The sequence below is a fragment of the Podarcis liolepis genome (genome assembly GCF_965112155.1).
Source record: "Podarcis liolepis genome assembly, chromosome: Z".
NCBI lineage: Eukaryota > Metazoa > Chordata > Lepidosauria > Squamata > Lacertidae > Podarcis > Podarcis liolepis.
This window is the reverse complement of record NC_139570.1, coordinates 21,454,522-21,472,909: the sequence shown is the minus strand read 5'-3', so window position 1 is coordinate 21,472,909 and position 18,388 is coordinate 21,454,522. Positions and strand designations below refer to the sequence as shown.

The 18,388-nt window shown below is 42.3% G+C and overlaps 1 protein-coding gene and 1 long non-coding RNA gene across 14 annotated transcripts in view; one reads left to right on the top strand and one right to left on the bottom strand.

Annotated features, from left to right (window-relative positions):
• Nucleotides 1-8,379: 8,379 nt before the first annotated feature.
• HDX (highly divergent homeobox) overlaps nucleotides 8,380-18,388 on the bottom strand; it is a 55,445-nt gene continuing 45,436 nt past the window's right edge. For all 13 annotated transcript variants that reach the window (XM_083484699.1, XM_083484695.1, XM_083484700.1 and 10 more), the window contains 3 exons: nucleotides 18,212-18,334; nucleotides 15,805-16,608; nucleotides 8,380-15,698 (listed from right to left, as the gene is read on the bottom strand). In XM_083484699.1, coding sequence (XP_083340825.1) covers nucleotides 16,483-16,608; nucleotides 18,212-18,334 — 249 coding nt within the window. In that variant the 3' untranslated portion in view covers nucleotides 8,380-15,698; nucleotides 15,805-16,482. The remainder of the gene's footprint in view (nucleotides 15,699-15,804; nucleotides 16,609-18,211; nucleotides 18,335-18,388) is intronic.
• On the top strand, nucleotides 16,615-18,066 carry LOC310698120. The gene is made up of 2 exons (XR_014521337.1): nucleotides 16,615-17,497; nucleotides 17,529-18,066. It is a non-coding gene; the product is annotated as an uncharacterized lncRNA (long non-coding RNA).

Sequence of the window (18,388 nt, the reverse complement as noted above, 5' to 3'; positions counted from 1 at the left end):
TGACCACACCCTTCCTCTCAAGAGGGGAGCTAATGGAAATGTCCAACCATGCAACTCAAAGTGCAGCAGAGAAGTCAGCATTGAATCACACAAGGACCAATAAAAGTAATGTCCGTCTTATTATACTCCAAATGCCTGTTGGATCAAATGGGTGTTGAGTAGCCTGGAAGCATATAAATGTAGATAAGAGTGATTTCCAGAGGGAGGGAGTTCAATAACCAAGGCACCACCACCAAGAAGGACCTGTCTCATGTGCCCCCAGATTATGTTCACCATGTGTACCACAAGCCAGATCTCATCTGCAGATCTCAAAACATGGGTTGGTTGGGACTGGATAATGTGTCCAATTTTTAAGTACTTGTGTCCTAAGCCACTTCTAGTTTTGTGTGCTATTTCTGACAACTTGGGCACTGGTAGCCAGTGCAACTCATTCAGGATAAGTGTATATGATCCCATTGTATTACCCCACAACATTATCGGGGCCACGGCATTCTGCAGGAACTGGCAAGATGCAGTAACTGCAGTAACAGGCAAACCAGCCAGAGCTGGACATAGGCACTCTTAGCCAGAGAGGCTACATAAGCCTCCTTAGACTCTAGGAGCATTCTCAGACTAACCACCTGTTATTTAAGGGGCAGTGGTGCCCCAACCAGAACAGGCCATCTACCTAAATCCCATACATGGGAACTGTCTACCCACAAAGCCACCATCTCACCAGTATTCAGCTTCAGTTTGTTGGTTCTTATCATAGCCTCCAGGTATGCAGACAGGCACTACAGTGCCGTGTGCCCAGTGGTGGCTGGTGCCTATTGGAACTGGTAGGGTGGAAGACAGAGAAGTCAACTGCCTGAGACAGGCAGAGATGACTAATTCTAGTCTGTCTGTCCCCATCATCCTCCCTGAGGTCCACAAGCAGAGGTGGATTTCAGGGAGGGTGACTGGCTCACTCACAGTGGGCACAGAGCCCTAGGGGCACCAAATTTTGGCGTCACATAGGATAGGGCACAGCTGAAATTTGAAACCCCAAGGTCCTCCACTGCTACAAGGGTAAAACTAAGGAGGAGGAAGCAGACAGTGCGTTCCCTGTCTGGTTGTCAATAAGAAGGCAGGCAAGCAGCTGAGGGCAGACTGAAATTGGTGAGGCAGTTCTTCATTTCCCCAAATGAGTCAATCTACATCGCATGTATCGCAATCTGCTGCTCATGCATGGCATCAAACAGAGCACTCTCAGGCAGCTTCCAGAACCCAGTGCCCTGGCACAGCTCATTACTGATACCTGTCCTGTTCTCAACTATGTTCTCCTTCCCCCAGGGATTTGGATCAATGCTGGGCAGTTCCTGCAGAACATTCTTTGCTTCTCCGAAGGGCTTTATGGATCACCCCCTTCCTTCAAAGAGAAGTAAACAACTAGAGTTAGGAAGATGTGTAAGTGGCAGGAGGGCATAATTAGCTAACAATTCTATTCTGGCTGTGCAAAATTTACAGCGAGTTTCCAGCCACGGTTGAAAATTGATGTTCCTCATCATTGCGTCTTACATGTTTATGCACATCTAGGAAAAAGTATGTATGTTTGATAGAAAATATTCTTCCCTTTGAAGCTGTCTTTGACTCAAAGCTATGGGGGGGGATAATTAAAAATGGTACAAGCTCCAGTTTTTGAAGAAAGTACACAGTGCCCACAGGAAGGTGAGTCATACCTGATGGAGTTCATTTTTAAAAAAACAACTAATGAAAACATTTTATCTTAAAAACTTAAATGCATCAGGAAATAAACACGAGGTTTTACATTAGGGTTCAATACTAATTGTTGATGGTTTGTACACAAGACTTCTTGTCCTTGAGTTTAAATGCTCAAAACACATTGGGCAATAAACTACACATAAGAACACTGAATAACTCAGTTGATTAGAGTGTGCTGCTTATAATGCCAAGGTCACAGGTTTGATTCCTGTATGGGACAGCTGCATATTCCTGCGTTGCAGCGAGTTGGACTAGATCAGGCATAGGCAAACTCTGACCCTCCAGATGTTTGGAACTACAATTCCCATCATCCCTGACCACTGGCCCTGTTAGCTAGGGATGATGGGAATTGTAGTCCCAAACATCTAGAAGGCTGGAGTTTGCCTATGCCTGGACTAGATGATCCCTTCCAGATCCCTTCCAACTCTACAATTCTATACTTCTAGAAACAAAGGAACCTGCCTTATACTGAGTCAGGACACTGTTCTATCCAGCTCGTTATTGGCAGTGGCTGTTTAGGATTTCACACAGAGGACACTCCAAGCCCTTTCTGGAGATGCAAGGGATTGTCCCTGGGGCATAGCAGATGCTCTGCCAATGAGCTACAGCCCTTTCCCAATGTGCACAACTGTCTCCATTGAAATTCTCAACCCTATTTCTGAGCAGAAAAATCGGGAGCCAGGCTATTTCACTAAATTTATCCACAGGGGGGCAGAGAAACCTGTTAGCAGTTTATTGGGGGTCTTCTCCCTTTCAGCAGTGGCTGTAGTACAGATTCTCACCTTCCCTCTAAGGTTCCACCCCCCAGTCCCCTTGCCACTGCAAGCGATTGTAACAGCAACAGTATTGGCAGCTTGGATGTCGTTTTTGCTTCCTCCGCTGTGCCACTGCCCTGGTGTCATTCCAAGATGCAGGGATGATGTGGGGAGTGGAGAAGGCAGCCACTGTGAATTTTATTTTTTTAAATACTGGAGAATTGGGGCAGGGGGAGAAAGTTTACCCCATACTTTACCTCTGTTCACACCTTTGAAGGTGACCCGGAAACTGCAACTAATCCAGAATGCAGCAGCTAGACTGGTGACTGGGAGTTGCCACCGAGACCATATAACACCAGTCTTGAAAGACCTACATTGGCTCCCAGTACGTTTCCGAGCACAATTCAAAGTGTTGGTGCTGACCTTTAAAGCCCTAAACGGCCTCGGTCCAGTATGCCTGAAGGAACGTCTCCACCTCCATAGTTCTACCCGGACACTGAGGTCCAGCACCGAGGGCCTTCTGGCGGTTCCCTCATTGCGAGAAGTGAGGTTACAGGGAACCAGACAGAGGGCCTTCTCGGTAGTGGCACCCGCCCTGTGGAACACTCTCCCTTCAGATGTGAAGGAAATAAGCAGCTATCTTCTCTTTAAAAGACATCTGAAGGCAGCCCTGTTTAGGGAAGTTTTTAATATTTAATGCTGTACTGTTTTTAACACTTGATTGGGAGCCGCCCAGAGTGGCTGGGGAAACTCAGCCAGATGGGCGGGGTATAAATAATAAATTACTGTATTATTATTATTATTATTATTATTATTATTATTATTATTATTATTATTATCCCAACATCACTGAACCTGTCCCCCTCCCCCCAAAGAAAACCTTTTGTGCACCCAACAAACAGGATGACAAAGTTTGGGGTACATTTTGACTCAGCCCCCAACTGTAAAAGCGCTGCACTAAAAATGTGCTCCAAAATGCAGAAAATAGGCCCTTTTCTCTCTCTTGTGACCACAGGACAGCCCTTTTGAGGGATGGGGAAAACAAGTTAGGCAATGTTTCTGTTATTTATACATGGCAGGCACCCCTCACCTCATCAAAAGATGGCTACATTTTTGTAATCTCTTTTTCTGTCAATAAATATAACTCATTAAATCTGTGGGCTAGGCAGCTTGTTACTCAGAATGCCTCATTATCTGAAGTTGGGTTACGTCCCATGACAAGCCACATTTGTATCCAAGACCCTTATTTAACCACATAGATGCTGCTGTCATCTGTATAATAATCACCATTCTGATAGCCAGCATTGAGAAGAGAAGCCATTGGCCATGTCCATTTTAATGAACCAACAAAAACGCTCTTCTCAAGGCTGAGAGACATCTAAGATGACCTTTCATGTATGTATGAAGAACACCTCAAGAATTGTTGTTTTGAAGCATTCCACCAGAGTTTGTAGACAAGAAATGTAGTGACAAGAACTAGTGTCAGACACAAAGCAGTGAAGCAGAGATGAATTGATAGCACCAGTGGCTAATAATAATAATAGTGACCTCCACTTGTAGAGACAGTAGATTGCTAGCATCTAGGAATGCACAACCAGGGGTGGACGTTGCAGTCATACCTCCCCAGTGAAGGCTGATCACTAGAGAAGATGGGGCACTACCCTACCTTCCTTAGAGCTAGACCAGGAGGTGGTACTGACTTTCAGCTTGTTCTTCCTTAGTCTCATTGCTACCCTTGCTGATTCCAGTATCCATCCAGACAAGACCAGACATGGAGGCAGGGATAGTTTTCAAATAACGACTAAACCTGCCTCCTCGGTAATGACATGGTCTGGTCTTAGCGTAACTCCTCCTCCTACTCGTGATCATTGAGATCAGTTGTCCCATATATAAACATTTGGAAGTAAACCGCTTTAACCAGGATTTTTGTACCAGCTTACAGAGCAAAGAGAAGCAATTTCACATTTAGTGTTTTGCTGTAAAGTGCAGCTCCTGGCCTGGCTACCTTTCATTACCTGCAGCTGTGGGGGTAGATAATGGATGGATAATAGTAATAGCACACTGTATACTGGGGAAGCGTTCAGTAAATAAATGGGCAATGATAATAAAGCATAATGTTCAACAGGTGGGGAAATAAGCCTCCTATCGTTGAATCCTATATAGCAATTGCCGTGCAGATGAACCTAATGAGTGGGTGTTTGTGGCTTTTTGCCGTTACAGTCTTTTAAATGACAACTCAGCATGGACGTGGGAGATTTGCGTTCAAATCCTCAACAGTGTGGAATTTAATGGTACATTCAGGAGAGTTTGTGGTGAGGAAGGGGAAGTAAGAACTGCGCTACACTGTAATGAAAACCATTACAAAAATTATTCATCCAATAAGTTGTTTTGGGCCGGCCAAAGACATTTTATAGGTATCACTACAATGCCCGTTAAGTAGAGACCTTACAAAATTGCACTCAGTGTCTTGCAAAATATTACAGGGCCAAACTATACGTGATGTTACTCTTAAGCTTTAAATGAATGTGCTTAACCTGGCTGGTTTTATATTGGAGAGAAATCAGCTGCAGGGCTGCAAGGCGGGATATGCTACCATTCCAGAGTGGATTCATTAGCCAGGCTTTTTTCTCACTGTCTGTGTGTGCTGATAATTCCCTCTTGCCTGCCTCCAGACATGCTGTTTATAGAAAACAGCGCTTTGGGAGCAAGACGCAGACTTAGAAAGATTTCCAGTGGAAAGCCGGCACAAGGCCCTGATCCATATTGGATGCATGCTCTGGATCAGGAACCTACAGCTGCTTCCGCTACAAAATAAAATCAGCCAGCATAAGAACACACATTTATACACATGAGAAAATCACATATAATTTGTCTCTTGTGACAAAGAAACTCTGCATGCTAAAGGCAGATTTGTGGTGGGCATATGTGGACTAAGAATTCTAGGATCCAAAGAATGTAAGTGCAGACAAATGTTTCTAATTCCACAAAGTGCAAGGTGCATGTCAGAGCCAGCTGTGAGAACCAGTCAGCAAGGTCTATTAAAATGTAATCATTGGAATCCTCACGCAGACTCCCTCCACTGAATGACCTGGAAATGAATTATCTGTATAAAGAGGTAAAGGGCAAAGAGGTAAAGTATTCGGATCTTCCTTCATCCCTATTTATTCTTATTGAGATGTGGCACTCTCCTGGTCTGTCTTTGGTACAGATCTAATCTCTCTTTAGTGAATAATTAATCTTCTTGGGGACAAGGCTGCATATACTTCAGGGTAGGCAGAAATCAAGAAGGCGGCTGCTTTTCACAGTTTCTGGGAACTTTGGATGGTCTCACCTGTACTGCGTTGTCTCCTTCCAAGAAAAGTAACATCATGCCCTCCATCTTCCAGTAACATCATCCCCTCCATCTTCCAGAGGAAGGTCTATTTATGCTTACAGTTGGGCTTCTTGGACTGAATGAGACATATGACTTTTAATAAACATCCTCCTATTAATTCTGGGCAGCCAGGTGCTACAGAATGAGGAACTCCTAGTTAGATCAAGAGGATATATCCTGTGTGTGAGAATCTGTTATGACCAGAACTTGCTGTGCGGTACAGTTGGAAACAGGATCCAACATGAACAGTAGTCATGGAATTGAGACTCACAAGAACATGTGCATCAACACCTAGATCAGGCTTCCTCAACCTCGGCCCTCCAGATGTTTTTGGCCTACAACTCCCATGATCCCTAGCTAGCAGGACCAGTGGTCAGGGATGATGGGAATTGTAATCTCAAAACATCTGGAGGGCCTAGGTTGAGGAAGGCTGACCTAGATCCCCACTTGGGAAGAAAACCTGCTGGGCTTGTGAACATGGATAGCAGACTTTTCAACCTTTTTGAGTCCATGGCTCCCTTGACCAACGACATTCTTTATGCAGCACTCCAGTAGGGCTCAGGAGCCCAGTAATGTCACCCTTTGTCTGCAGAGCTAGCAGCCTCTCACCCTCTTTAAAACACACTCCCTTATGGAGTGTTCCCTCGGCCTCCTCTCCTTGGGAGTCCTCTGGGCAGCTGCCACCCCTAGTCTCTGAGCTGCACCCCCACCCCACCCCTAAAAAAGGTGCCTTCAAGTGGCACCATTAGCCAGCAGAGCTTATAGCCAGGGCTGCTGCAACTAACAGCTGTGCAAGCTTTTGGGAGGCAGAGATATGAGAGCATCAGAGGAGGAAGGGAAGGAAAGAGGGACAGAGGCCAGTGTCTGGCACCCCATGTGCCATGGCACTGGTTGAAAACTACTGATATATAGTATTTCCCATCAGTTCATGCTAGGATTGGAGCCTGTCCCTCAGCATTATACATGTACCCCTGAACTGGGGGTGATACAGGCAATGCTCTATGCTAGTGGTATGTGCCATGCTCAATTTGTAGTGATGGGGTGTGCTGGAGGGGGTGGCAGCAGCAACAACTGGTGTACTAGACAGCTGCAAAGCATAAGGCATGGGTGATTCTTCCTCCTTCCATCATCTCAAGGCTTTATCTCATGTTATAAGCCTCCAGGGTGGGTTTTATTTATTTATTTGGGCAATTTATATACCGCTTATATGTTAACAGATCTCTAAGCAGTTTATACCATAGGCTATTAAATAAAAGGCCAATAGTAATCCGGAAAACCTCTTGTGTACTAAAATAATCATTACACATAAAAACCAGCTACAAACATTATCTCAGAGAATCCTTGTCCTTGAGTGAAGATACGTGGAGGCATTGCCCTGGATGGCCTAGGATATGACTTTCTATTACTTTCCTGGCCTATTGAGGTGCAGTGCCTATGAAAATGGATAGCAGATCTACAGCCATGGTGCTTGCTTCCTGCTTCATTGCACCACTCCAGTAAGAACACTGTCCAGTAAGGCTTCTGACTTCAGTGGTATCTTCCTACAATCTTGTCTAGCCAGTCTAAATTGGCAAGGTGCAGGAACAGGGAAAGGAAACATCTGTAAGCTGCTCCTATAAGGTAATAATGAACCTGAGAAAAGCATTACCAAAGAGCTTCCAGGAGCAAAAGAACCTTCAATGGGGCTTCACATTTGACTTTTCTTGACTCACAGGAGAGCAGCAGGATCTGTGTCTTCCTGCAACCATCTGGGAAGGCAAGAGACATGGCCGTGAAGCAGGAACAGCAACAGAGCTGCAGAGAGCAATAGAGGATCAGTGGCCTGAGATTGCGTGTCTCAGCTTGCTGAAAGCAAAATAGAGGGAAGGCCTGAGTGAGAAGGTGGTCTGAACAGAAGGAAAGGAGTTCATATCTTATTAAATATTTATTTAGATGTCTTTTTGTCCTCATTATATCCCCTTCTCCGCAAGTCTGTTTAATGCAACTTTCTCTTCTGGGCCAGATATGTACCACTGGAAAATGAATAGGTAGAAGGGGGAAAGAAGTATGTTTGGGGAATTTTCAATCTTTGACTTGGGCCAGAACGCTAAAAAACAAAAACAAAAAAACCACCCAAACCTTCCTCATAGTAACTACATTGGGGGATATCTGATTTAAAGAAGTGGTTAGTTTCCAACATCATCCCCAGCACAAACTTCTACATTCCCCACAACCCCCCCCCCAAAAAAAACCCCACCAATCTCGACCTCACTAAGATTGGGGTAAGCACCCTGGAATATATGGTCAAGAATGAACAGGTGAGAAGAGGTGAAAACCCTGTACCACTACTTCAACACATAAGCTCACTACTTGGTGGGTAGTACTTTATATAAATATCATCATCTTCACAATTTATCACTATTCCTCCTACTCCTATGATGACAGAGTTCAAAAATGTGAGATTCAGATTTAACTTCGTGATGAACTCATACAAGGCCAATGATTGAGAATACAGAAACTGAAAACTTCATGTAGGAAAACGAATCACTTAGCCTTTATTGAATTTCTTCAGTCTTTCATACTTGGTAGATATAGAAAAATATCCTTAAGTGTAATAGACAAAAGGTAGCAAAGACAGTTAGCCCTTTATGCTAACCAATTTGACTTAATAGATACAAGTTTGTAACAAACAAATTCAATTTATTAATTAAAGTTTTGTGAAACTATATCCAGAAAACTTAGGAAACAAAAAAACAGTGACCATTTCTGGAATTATTAAAAAGCGTGCATTTCAGTGTGGATGCATTAACTTTAAAAAGGAAAAACATAGTAAGAAAAAGGAAAAAAAGATGCAGTTATACAGAATGGATACATTAGAAAAACAATCTTTAACCAAAATAAGTGACTTAAAAACTATTCAATAACTGAAATACAATATTCATATTTTATTTTAAAGTGTGGACCAAATCAAACTTGGTAAACTATCTGTTGATAAGTTAAAAATTCTATGGCACAAATTTTCACAAAAAAGTTAAGGCAGCAACCAACATTTTATATAAAAATAGCTGAGTAGGTTTCTAATGAATGAAATAACCTTTGTTGTGTGATGGATTTTGTTAATACAAGATTATAAATATCCTTATATATATATACACACAAAAACAAGATCAATACAAATGGATGGAATCCATATTTCAATAAACCAAGATCTTATGTCCTGGGTTGCAGTGGAGGTACTCAAGTTAAATATCTGTCATAATTCTTCTTGCTACACATACCATTTACATGTCATAAAATTGCAGTACAAATACTGAGTTTCATAAGAGAAATTCAGTTTTGAAATCACACTAAATTTACAAAACTTACCCAAACTGGTCCAACGGACGTTATGTTAAAGATATATTCACTTCAACTTCGTTGGCACATTTTAATAGTATATATATATATATATATATATATATATATATATATATATAGTTGCACAACACAAAATACAGGAAAACCATCAGAAGCTTTCAAGATAAATTGAAGTCAAGTGTTATTACAGCAAACAAAAGAAAAGAGTCAAGTGTTATTACAGCAAACAAAAGAAAAAGAAATTGGGAGCTTTACAAGGGTAGCTTACGTACTGAGAATGCATTGACCATTTTGTGCTGGGACCACCTCCACAGCTGCCAGCAGCTTAACAATGAACAGAGTGAAGATTGTTCGCTCTAAACAGTTATACAGTATGCTCAATTTTTTTATTTTTTAAAAAAATCCAAATTTGTTTTGCATATAACTAGATATGGAGTGATCCAGTTAATAACAGACAGCGGGGTAGGGAAAGGACGTGAGAGCTTTTGCATTTGAATATTCACCAACTCATATAAAAATGACATTATCTTTCTTTCAGCTGCAGTCTCCTGCTTTCCATGTACTGTACGCATAAGCAGGAGATAGTCCTCTGGTGGCAAGATTACAACAACACAAGGAGCTGAAAGGGCAAGGAGCTAATACTTGAATCTCTTTCCCTTGATCTCCTTACCCCAGGAAAAAAGCATTTTCAACAGCTGGGAAGCACAGCGAATTGCTGACTCCTGCTCCTTTAGTTACTCAAAGCTTTGCTGCCTGCCTTCCATGCTGGGGGCAGCGGTGAGGAGGGCAGAGCAGACTTTCATTTCTGCACAGATGTGTCTCTTCCAAGCAAATGTTCAGTCAGCAGATTCCACGCACTCTCTGCCAGTGCCACAGTGACACATTTGCCAACACAATGTTGTTGTGTTACAGGATGTTGGATATAGGCATGTCTGAATTGTGCTCCTTTAAAACCAACATCAAACCTTGGCATTAGTTCAATGTTTCCTGCTATAGATAAAAGACAACCTTTGCAATGTCCGAGTCCCAATGAAATCAACCTAAGACCAAAGTCTTAAGGACCTCACCGTGCCATGTCTCGTTGATTTCAACAGGCCCGAAGCACACCCACCTTTTTCTCAATTGTCTTGGTGACTCTGACATACTGGGATCATAGCTGATCGCAAGCACTTCATTTTCAAGCGCAGCCAGATAAAAGGCCAAAACCATAATACAGTCCAGCAAATGGAGGGCACATCACGCTCTCTCTCTTGCTTAGAAAATATCATTAATTCATTCAACTGGTCAGTTCTTTTTAAACACCTGATCTAACTCCTACAAATGTTCTAGGTGGGGAAGAGAACTAAATGCACTATTTTAGGAGGCTGCTCTATGAATACCTATGAATTTTATGCAGAGGAAAAGTGGATGAGAGTCATTTAAAAAATTTGCAAACCCTTTTTTTTCTTTTTTAACTAGTCACTTTTATATCACATATGCTACCTTTGACAACAAATTAAGCTCCAACCTACACATTGACATGGGTGGGCAGAGGCTTTCTGTGTTCATAAAGCGTCAGTGAGTTTTGGTAGAACTACACTGGATTTTAAACTATTCTGTGCCCTCTTGGCTTTCTTTTTTTTTTAAAAAAAAAAAGCTACAGGAATGTTGGGTGAGGCACAGCCAGTGCTGAGGGTGGGCTAGTTTGGGCCCAAGAGGTAGGCGGAGCCTATTGTACAGGCTAGAAAAGGGGAGCATTTAACAAGAGGAAAGACTCTTCAACTGAAGAAAACTCCTCTATATGGCAAGGAAGGTGACTAGGAGGAAGAAGTTGCTTTTTACCTGTTTCCAAACCAACTGGCATCTCCAGCTAAGAGGTTTCTATGGGGAAAGTAGCAGGAAGAGCTGGATAATTACAGAAGGTAGAGTTCGGTCTCATCGATAGTGTGGAATTAACTCCAGCCACCTGCAACAAACACTGGAACAGCTACTCCAAGAGAAAGACGGAGGTTTGAGAAATACCTGCAGCTACCAGCTTATTTAGCATATCTGTTGCAGCTTTGAGGCACAATGCTGTGGGGAGCTTGTACAATTCTGTTCACCTCAAAGGAAACATTTCCAGGAGTGCTTTGCCTTAACAATACAGTAATATTTCACGGTGGTTAAAACACACACACACACACACACACACACACACACACACACACACACCTGCCTATCAAATCAGCCATCCATTGCCATCATAGTGCTAACCATATTAGCAGAAGAAAAAATAGTTCAAATCTGTAACAGCAGTTATCTGGCCAGTTGGCCAACCTGTAGCCCTCCAAATGCTGCTGGATTCCACCTCCCATCACCCCTAATCCTTGAACATGCTGGCTGAGGATGGAGGGAGTTGGGAGTCTCAGGTCAGCCACCCCAGATATAGGCAATGTTCAAAAAAAGGCTGGTGTATGTTAGGAAGTGAACATTGGCTGCAAGTCACTTATTGCCACAGGGTGGGAAATGTCACATTATAGTCTGGCATGGCCTCTAAGCGATGTCATCTTGCAGAGGTAGCATGTAAAAAACGGCATGTGGTTTGCTTAACTACTGGGTTGTTGTTGCTGTTTTAATGCATTAAACTGTTCCACATTCCAGGTTCAGCTAGGAGGCATTAAACTAGCATGTGCTGATTTGTCCAAGCTATTCTTGCTATAGTCATCCGAATAAATCAGGATTTAAATTTATACCCCATCCATCCATAGTTAACATTAATTCATGAGCAGGGGAAGATTTTCCCAATGGCTCTCCAATGAAAATCAAACATTAATACCTTCTCTGTGAAAGCACATAATACAATGCCAAATATCAAAGACTATTCCAGTAGTTGTAATAGTTACGCAACTCAACCCTCATATAAATACCATCTGGATGAAATACGTTGGTTCGTGTGGTAAAGTCATTGGGTACTTGCACATGGGGGACAACACCAAGGTAGAAAAGGTACCGTACACAGAAGTTCGTTCCCCAACTTACTCCCAGGTTAAGTAGGTACAGAATAGCATGTCTTTGTGGATTAGTCTTCACAAAATGCAAGGATCTAAAAAGTGGGCCAAACTCAGATCGAAATAGGATGCAGGTGGCACAGCCAGAATGTTACCATTCTGGGTTTTTTAAAGAGAGAGATTGAGAGAGAGGGATTGAGAGTGTGTGCCAGCCACTCCTGCAGCTGTACAGAAAAGAAAATTACAGCAGCTGCAAGTGCCCTTATCCCCTACACAAGCCGATTCCACCAAAATTCCATTTTATAGAATTGTTAAAAGGGAGTCCTGACTTCCCTTGTGCCTGATCACCTGGGTTCATGTTAAAGGTTCTAGTAAAAAGACAAGTCCCGAATAGAACCTGATGGGCGTGGTGCAGGGAACGTACAACCCTCCAAGAGTTAGCTGGACTACAACTCCCATCCTGCCCCTGGACCATTGGAAGCGGCAAGGTGGGGTGGATGAGAGCTGGAGTCTAGCAGCATCTAGAGAGCCACAGGATCTCCCCATAATGCCTGCTATACTGAATATACAGGCTAACAAATTCGAAGAGGCTTATGATCCGCTGCAAACTAACCTGAGTGTAGAAGGCTGGCACAGACAGTTAAATAAATAAAATAAATAGAAATAAATAAAAATGCATATTTGCATCACTTGAAGATTGCAAGACTCTTATCAAACAGCTATTGCGGCTCAGTCACATCCATATAAAATACATATTTGGGCTAAGTCAGGTCATACATTTCAGCTGCTGAAATTCCTGCATTGCAGGGGGTTGGACCAGATGACCCTTGGGTACCTTCCAACTCTAAGATTCCATGACATCAAGAAGTGCACAAGAATATGCAAACAAGGCCCCCAAGATGTTAAAATTAAAGTCTTGCAGAGTTATATTCACATCCCACCCAAGCCCTTAAACACACTGGCTGTGTTGTGCGTGTAAAACTGGAACAAATGCCTTACTGTCAAGGGTTCTTGAGGGAAGGAAGAGAGTTCCCTAGCACAAGGGAAGTGCATCAATAAATGATTGATAAAACAATAAAAATTGATGCAGGACTTTCCAGGACAATCACAAGGGACGTGCCTAAGCAGTATTCAAGTTCTCACATTTTACTTCTAGCCAAGTAAAATGTGAGTCCGCTTGGGGAAACCTGGGCACCTAAGTGGGAGGTAGTCAAAAGTACAGAAAACTAAATTTTTCATTGAAAGATTAGCAAATTATGGGTTCTTCAGATATGCTTTGCCTTTCTACTCACACCCATTCACTTGCATTCTACGATGACCATTAGAAAGCTAGGGCAGAAAAAAGCAATTAACTGCCAACACTCAACAGGTTGTAAACCAATGTTATCCATACTCAGAGCAGACCCATTGAAATAAATGGCTTTTGAGGGCCATTAATGGCAATGGCTCCGTTCCAAGTATGACATAGTCAGATACAACTCAATAGCTATAGCGAGCAGTGCATTTGTGCTAAACTGAAGTAAGTGGAAGAAAAAGGTTTCCAGCATCAAGGTACTGTGCAGGTCCATTAGGTCTTGTATAGATCCTTTCCACACTATCTAATGGCACACAATCAAAATCTGTGCTCTCTGAAAGGACTTTGACTTGCACGACACAAAATAACTGCAGGGTTCGGCAATATGTGCCTGCTGTACTGCTTCTCCCATTTCCTTTTCCCCATTATTGTCCAAACATCCTCCTTTCTCTAACTGCCTCCCTCTTCCACATTGCTACCCACTACACTTCTGCCTCTTCCCTATCATTCCCACTCTCTTCATTTCTTTTTTAATTAAAAGTAATTTTCTGGTGGATTTTACTCCTCACAGCAGAAGTCATGCCTGTGACATGATTACAGGAGAGTGCAAGGGGGGGGGGGAGATATACAACATGGCCTTGGGAAGAGATTTAAAAGCTTCCTGAGAATCTCAACTTTCATTTTTAAGCAGCAGGTTTCTAGCCCTTATTGCTGCAAACAAAGCTGAGCTAAAAACACTCTGTGGGTAATGCCTCCTCAAATCACAGAACCCAGAGGGATGGCTGAATGAGGTTTCCAATGGGTATGGGGAAGTAGGGGTAGGGGCTTCAATGTCCTGAATACTTCCCTGCCCCTCCTCAGAATGAAGCAAATCAGAGTGATAGGCAAAAATAGCAGAACTGTGTCAAATAAGAGAAATCAGGATATTCCGTACAGGTCCAAGGAATACATCCTTTTTTGGCACAAAATTTTGAATACTTGGGTGCAGAACAGTATCCTATATATTTTTAGTGCGCAGTAAAAACATCTGTGGTCATAGCTAAGTCGATTAGAACTATCATACAGAGAGGCAATTAGTCATTTGCCTCCCCACCTTCGGACACAGAGCAATTCCCTTGGATAAAAAGTCAAGTTGTAACACCTCTTCTCTCTTTGCCACTAAAATTGTCTTCTTGAGATGGGGGGGGGGGGGAGTTGTTTTTCTATTGAAGCTGTTTCCCTTTGCCATTTCAAGCAAGGACCAAAGCAGTTGAAAGGGAGGGAGGGTGGGAGGAGAGCTGCACGTTGAGGCTGTGATGGACAGAGTGAAGAAGGCTAGCAATGATGTGCAAGGTTACTTTGGGAGTAGGATAACAGCTCTTTCACACCAAGTTTTGTTACTGAATCAGAGAAATAATAAAACGCGTCTTTTAAAAAGAGAAATAGCATCCCAAAGAGCAAACCATACATCTTTCTTGGCAATGGGGGGCGGGGGGAGAGTATCTAGCACTTTCAACATCCAATTAAAGATCTAACATATGCAACTGTAGATAAAAATTCTTGAAGTGGTTAAACAGACTCAGTCCTAAGAGCTGGGGGAAATAGTGACGTGTGTGTGTTTTGGGTATCTCAAAACTCATTATTTTGAACACTTGATGCACATCAAGATTTCGACCCACGCAACAGATACGGGTGACTAAAATGCATTTGTCACCAAGCTCAGTTCTGCATGCGCTCATATTTGCCTAACAAATTGAAATAAATGACTTCCAAGTCAGGAACATATTAAAAGTGTTTTTAAGTTACTGGTCTGTATGCCACAGCCAATTCACAAGTGAGTGTTGTTGTTGTTGGTATGGGGGGGGGGGAATCTAGACTAATTCATATTTGAATTGAGCAGCTGTTCCAAATAGCAATGCCAGGGAGTACTTCCATTGGGAACATCATTTATCAACAGTTCTCTCAGTCCTCAGGTTCCCAAGCTCTGTCTGTTGATTCTCAGTCTCAGCCAAGGAGAAGGCTCCCCTGTGAACTACAAAAGCATCTCCTGGGCAGCCTTCAGCTGAGGCTTGGTCATATAAATAAGCTACAGATGTCAAATGCAAATTTTGGATCTGTGTACATGCTGTTCCTTTGTGACTTCTCCAGTGTTATTGCCACACACTCTCACTATGTACAATGGAAGAGAGTCGTGGGGCTACTGGAAATTGTTGCTTTTCCTAGCATTTGGGCAGTCCTTAAAAAAAAAAAGCCAACTATTTTTGTTCAGAATAAAAAAATTCCTTCCAGTAGCACCTTAAAGACCAACTAAGTTAGTTCTTGGTATGAGCTTTCGTGTGCATGCACACTTCTTCAGATAACATATTTTTGTTCAGGATTTCCATCTGCCACTATGCACAATATAATTTACTGAAATCAATTAAGATAGCTAGCTTTACTCTTCCAATAATTTTTCAGGCATTGGAGAAAGGTGGAGAAGAGAGAAGAAGCAATGATTTGCTGTTAGGTACAATTGCAAGCTTCTTTAGCTTGATCCCTTGTTTGGAATCACCATCGTCGTTTTAGTGAGGGCCCAACTCTTATTCACTGATCTCCTGAAGGCCTTAATTTCCAGTGACCTGCTAACCTACCTGAGGAGGGGCAAGGGAGCGAAGGCATTGAACAGAACTAGTGGGCTAGATTAGGAAAGTATGGTTGAATTGTTAGCATAATTCACAACTTTTTCTCCATTTTACTTATTGCCCTGCTCAGAGGAGGGCTTTGTTACCGAAGCAGGTCAGTAATGAATAAAAAGGTACAATAACCAAGGAATAGATGCTAAACCATAGTGTATTTTTCTCAAGTAGCTTTCACATTCACCAAAATAAAAAAACAAAATTCATAATTTGTGGCTACCACCTACTGCCCCCAGTTAACGAGGCTGCTAGTCTCCCCACCTCCACCCCTACCCCTCACCTTCATATTCAAGGGTACTGGCCAACAAAATGCAATTTGTTCAAAACATACAGATTAGGCAAGTACATTGCATTGCATCAAAGATCACAAACTGTCCGAGGTGTTTTTCTCCGATGAAGACGACAAGCTGAACGAGGTATCATCAGGTTCCGGAAATGAATGATTGAAATCCATCTCTTCTAAATCTGGAGGCAAGTCTGCCAGAAGTGCCTGAATTAGAATACAAAATATAAATAAATGAGGAGCTGCAACAGCTTCTGGTGGAGTAGCAGTCCTGGTTACTTTCCTGCACCGTAGTTCGTATTTGACCCAACTCCTTGGAGGGGAAAGAAGGAAAGCAACACTCCTTGGCAGAGAGAAAGGAGATCTCAGCAACTGCTTCATAGTGCTACCATTCTACAGAGCAACTGCTGGATGAAACCCTAAACAAGAGAACTGCTAAGTTTTCTAGCAGGGCCTCATTAGTTGTTTTCAATGGCTAATGTAAGCTGCCCAAATACTGTGGTATAAATTTATTAAATAAGCCTCTTAACAATTAGGTACTTTAATTGTGTTAGAAATATAATTCAATTAGATCATGCAGGCTTTACTATCTAAAAATGTTTTCAGAGGGGTAGCTGTACTAATCTCCTGCAGCCATTTTTCTATTTCTATTTTTCTAGAAAAAGAGGTGCCAAACAGCTCCCTTGTTCTCTTAGAATGGCAATGGCTCTCACCAGAGAGGTGCTGGAACTGAGTTCTGGTGAGTTCTGGCAAGTCCTGTTTGCAGCAAAGGCGACAAAGAGCCTTGCCTTAAACATGCTCATGGCATGCTTATTTGAAAATAATTTAGTTCTGTTGGTGGAGCTTATTTCTAAATAACCGTATACAGTCGTACCTTGGAAGTTGAACAGAATCCGTTCCGGAAGTCCATTCGACTTCCAAAACATTCAGAAACAAAAACATGGCTTCTGATTGGCTGCAGGGGCTTCTGATTGGCTGTGGAAGCCCTGTCGGATGTTTGGCTTCCTAAAATAGTTGGCAAACCGGAACAGTCACTTCCAGGTTTGCGGCATCCGGAAGCAAAAATGTTCGAGAACTAAGCTTTTCTAAAACCAAGGTATGACTGTACAGAGGAGCAGACTGCATAGGTACCATAGTTCCTTTGAAATGAACCCTTATCAGAATGCTTAGGTTTAGCCTGCCTGACTATAAAATATTTTTCATAACAAACAATTAAAAATTATTGCTCTCTCTCTTTCTTTTCTTCCCTGAGAGTATTCAGCTAGGGAGGAGCAGTAAGAAAGAGAGTTACATTTATAGCTTTTTATAACAATTTCTATTTCCTACCCCAACCAATAAAGTTTGCCCATGTGGGAGAACCACTGCACCTATCTTTCTGATATTTGGCAGGCTTCATTTACTCAGCAGGTGTGATCATGCCTGAAACTTGTACCCAATTCTGGCAGGAAAGAAAAAAGAAAGTGAGTTCAACAATTCCTTGCATAAAAAGCCTGGCATGGATCTGCCTGAAATTTTGCAAGCATAATTCACTCTGGGTGTGCTCTCTTGTCTGCAAATTTCATCCATCTATGTGAAAAGGGAAAAACAGTATAGAGGTTTGTAGGTTCTCAATTAGTCAATGGGAACAAAAATGAGCTTCATATTTACGGATCAGATTCAGACTCACACAAAAAATGAAATCAGAATGGCACAGAGTGGATCTGAAGCAGACTGGACTGCTTCCAAGTGCTAGAGATACAAGGCAAAATTTGTGGTCGCTGCACAGCTCTACAAAATAAGATATTCTTGGCTGTTTACACTTTCGTCTTACCTGCTGCTGTTCTTTATCATCCATTTTGACAGCAAGTATCAAACGCCGAGTGAAAGCCTGTAGCTCAACATATTTCTTTTTTTCATGCTCCAGGTCTTCTTCAACGAACCTTACTTCCTGGGTCTAAGCGGAGAGGGGGGGAAATTACATATATATGCATTGTACTCTTCGGAGTAC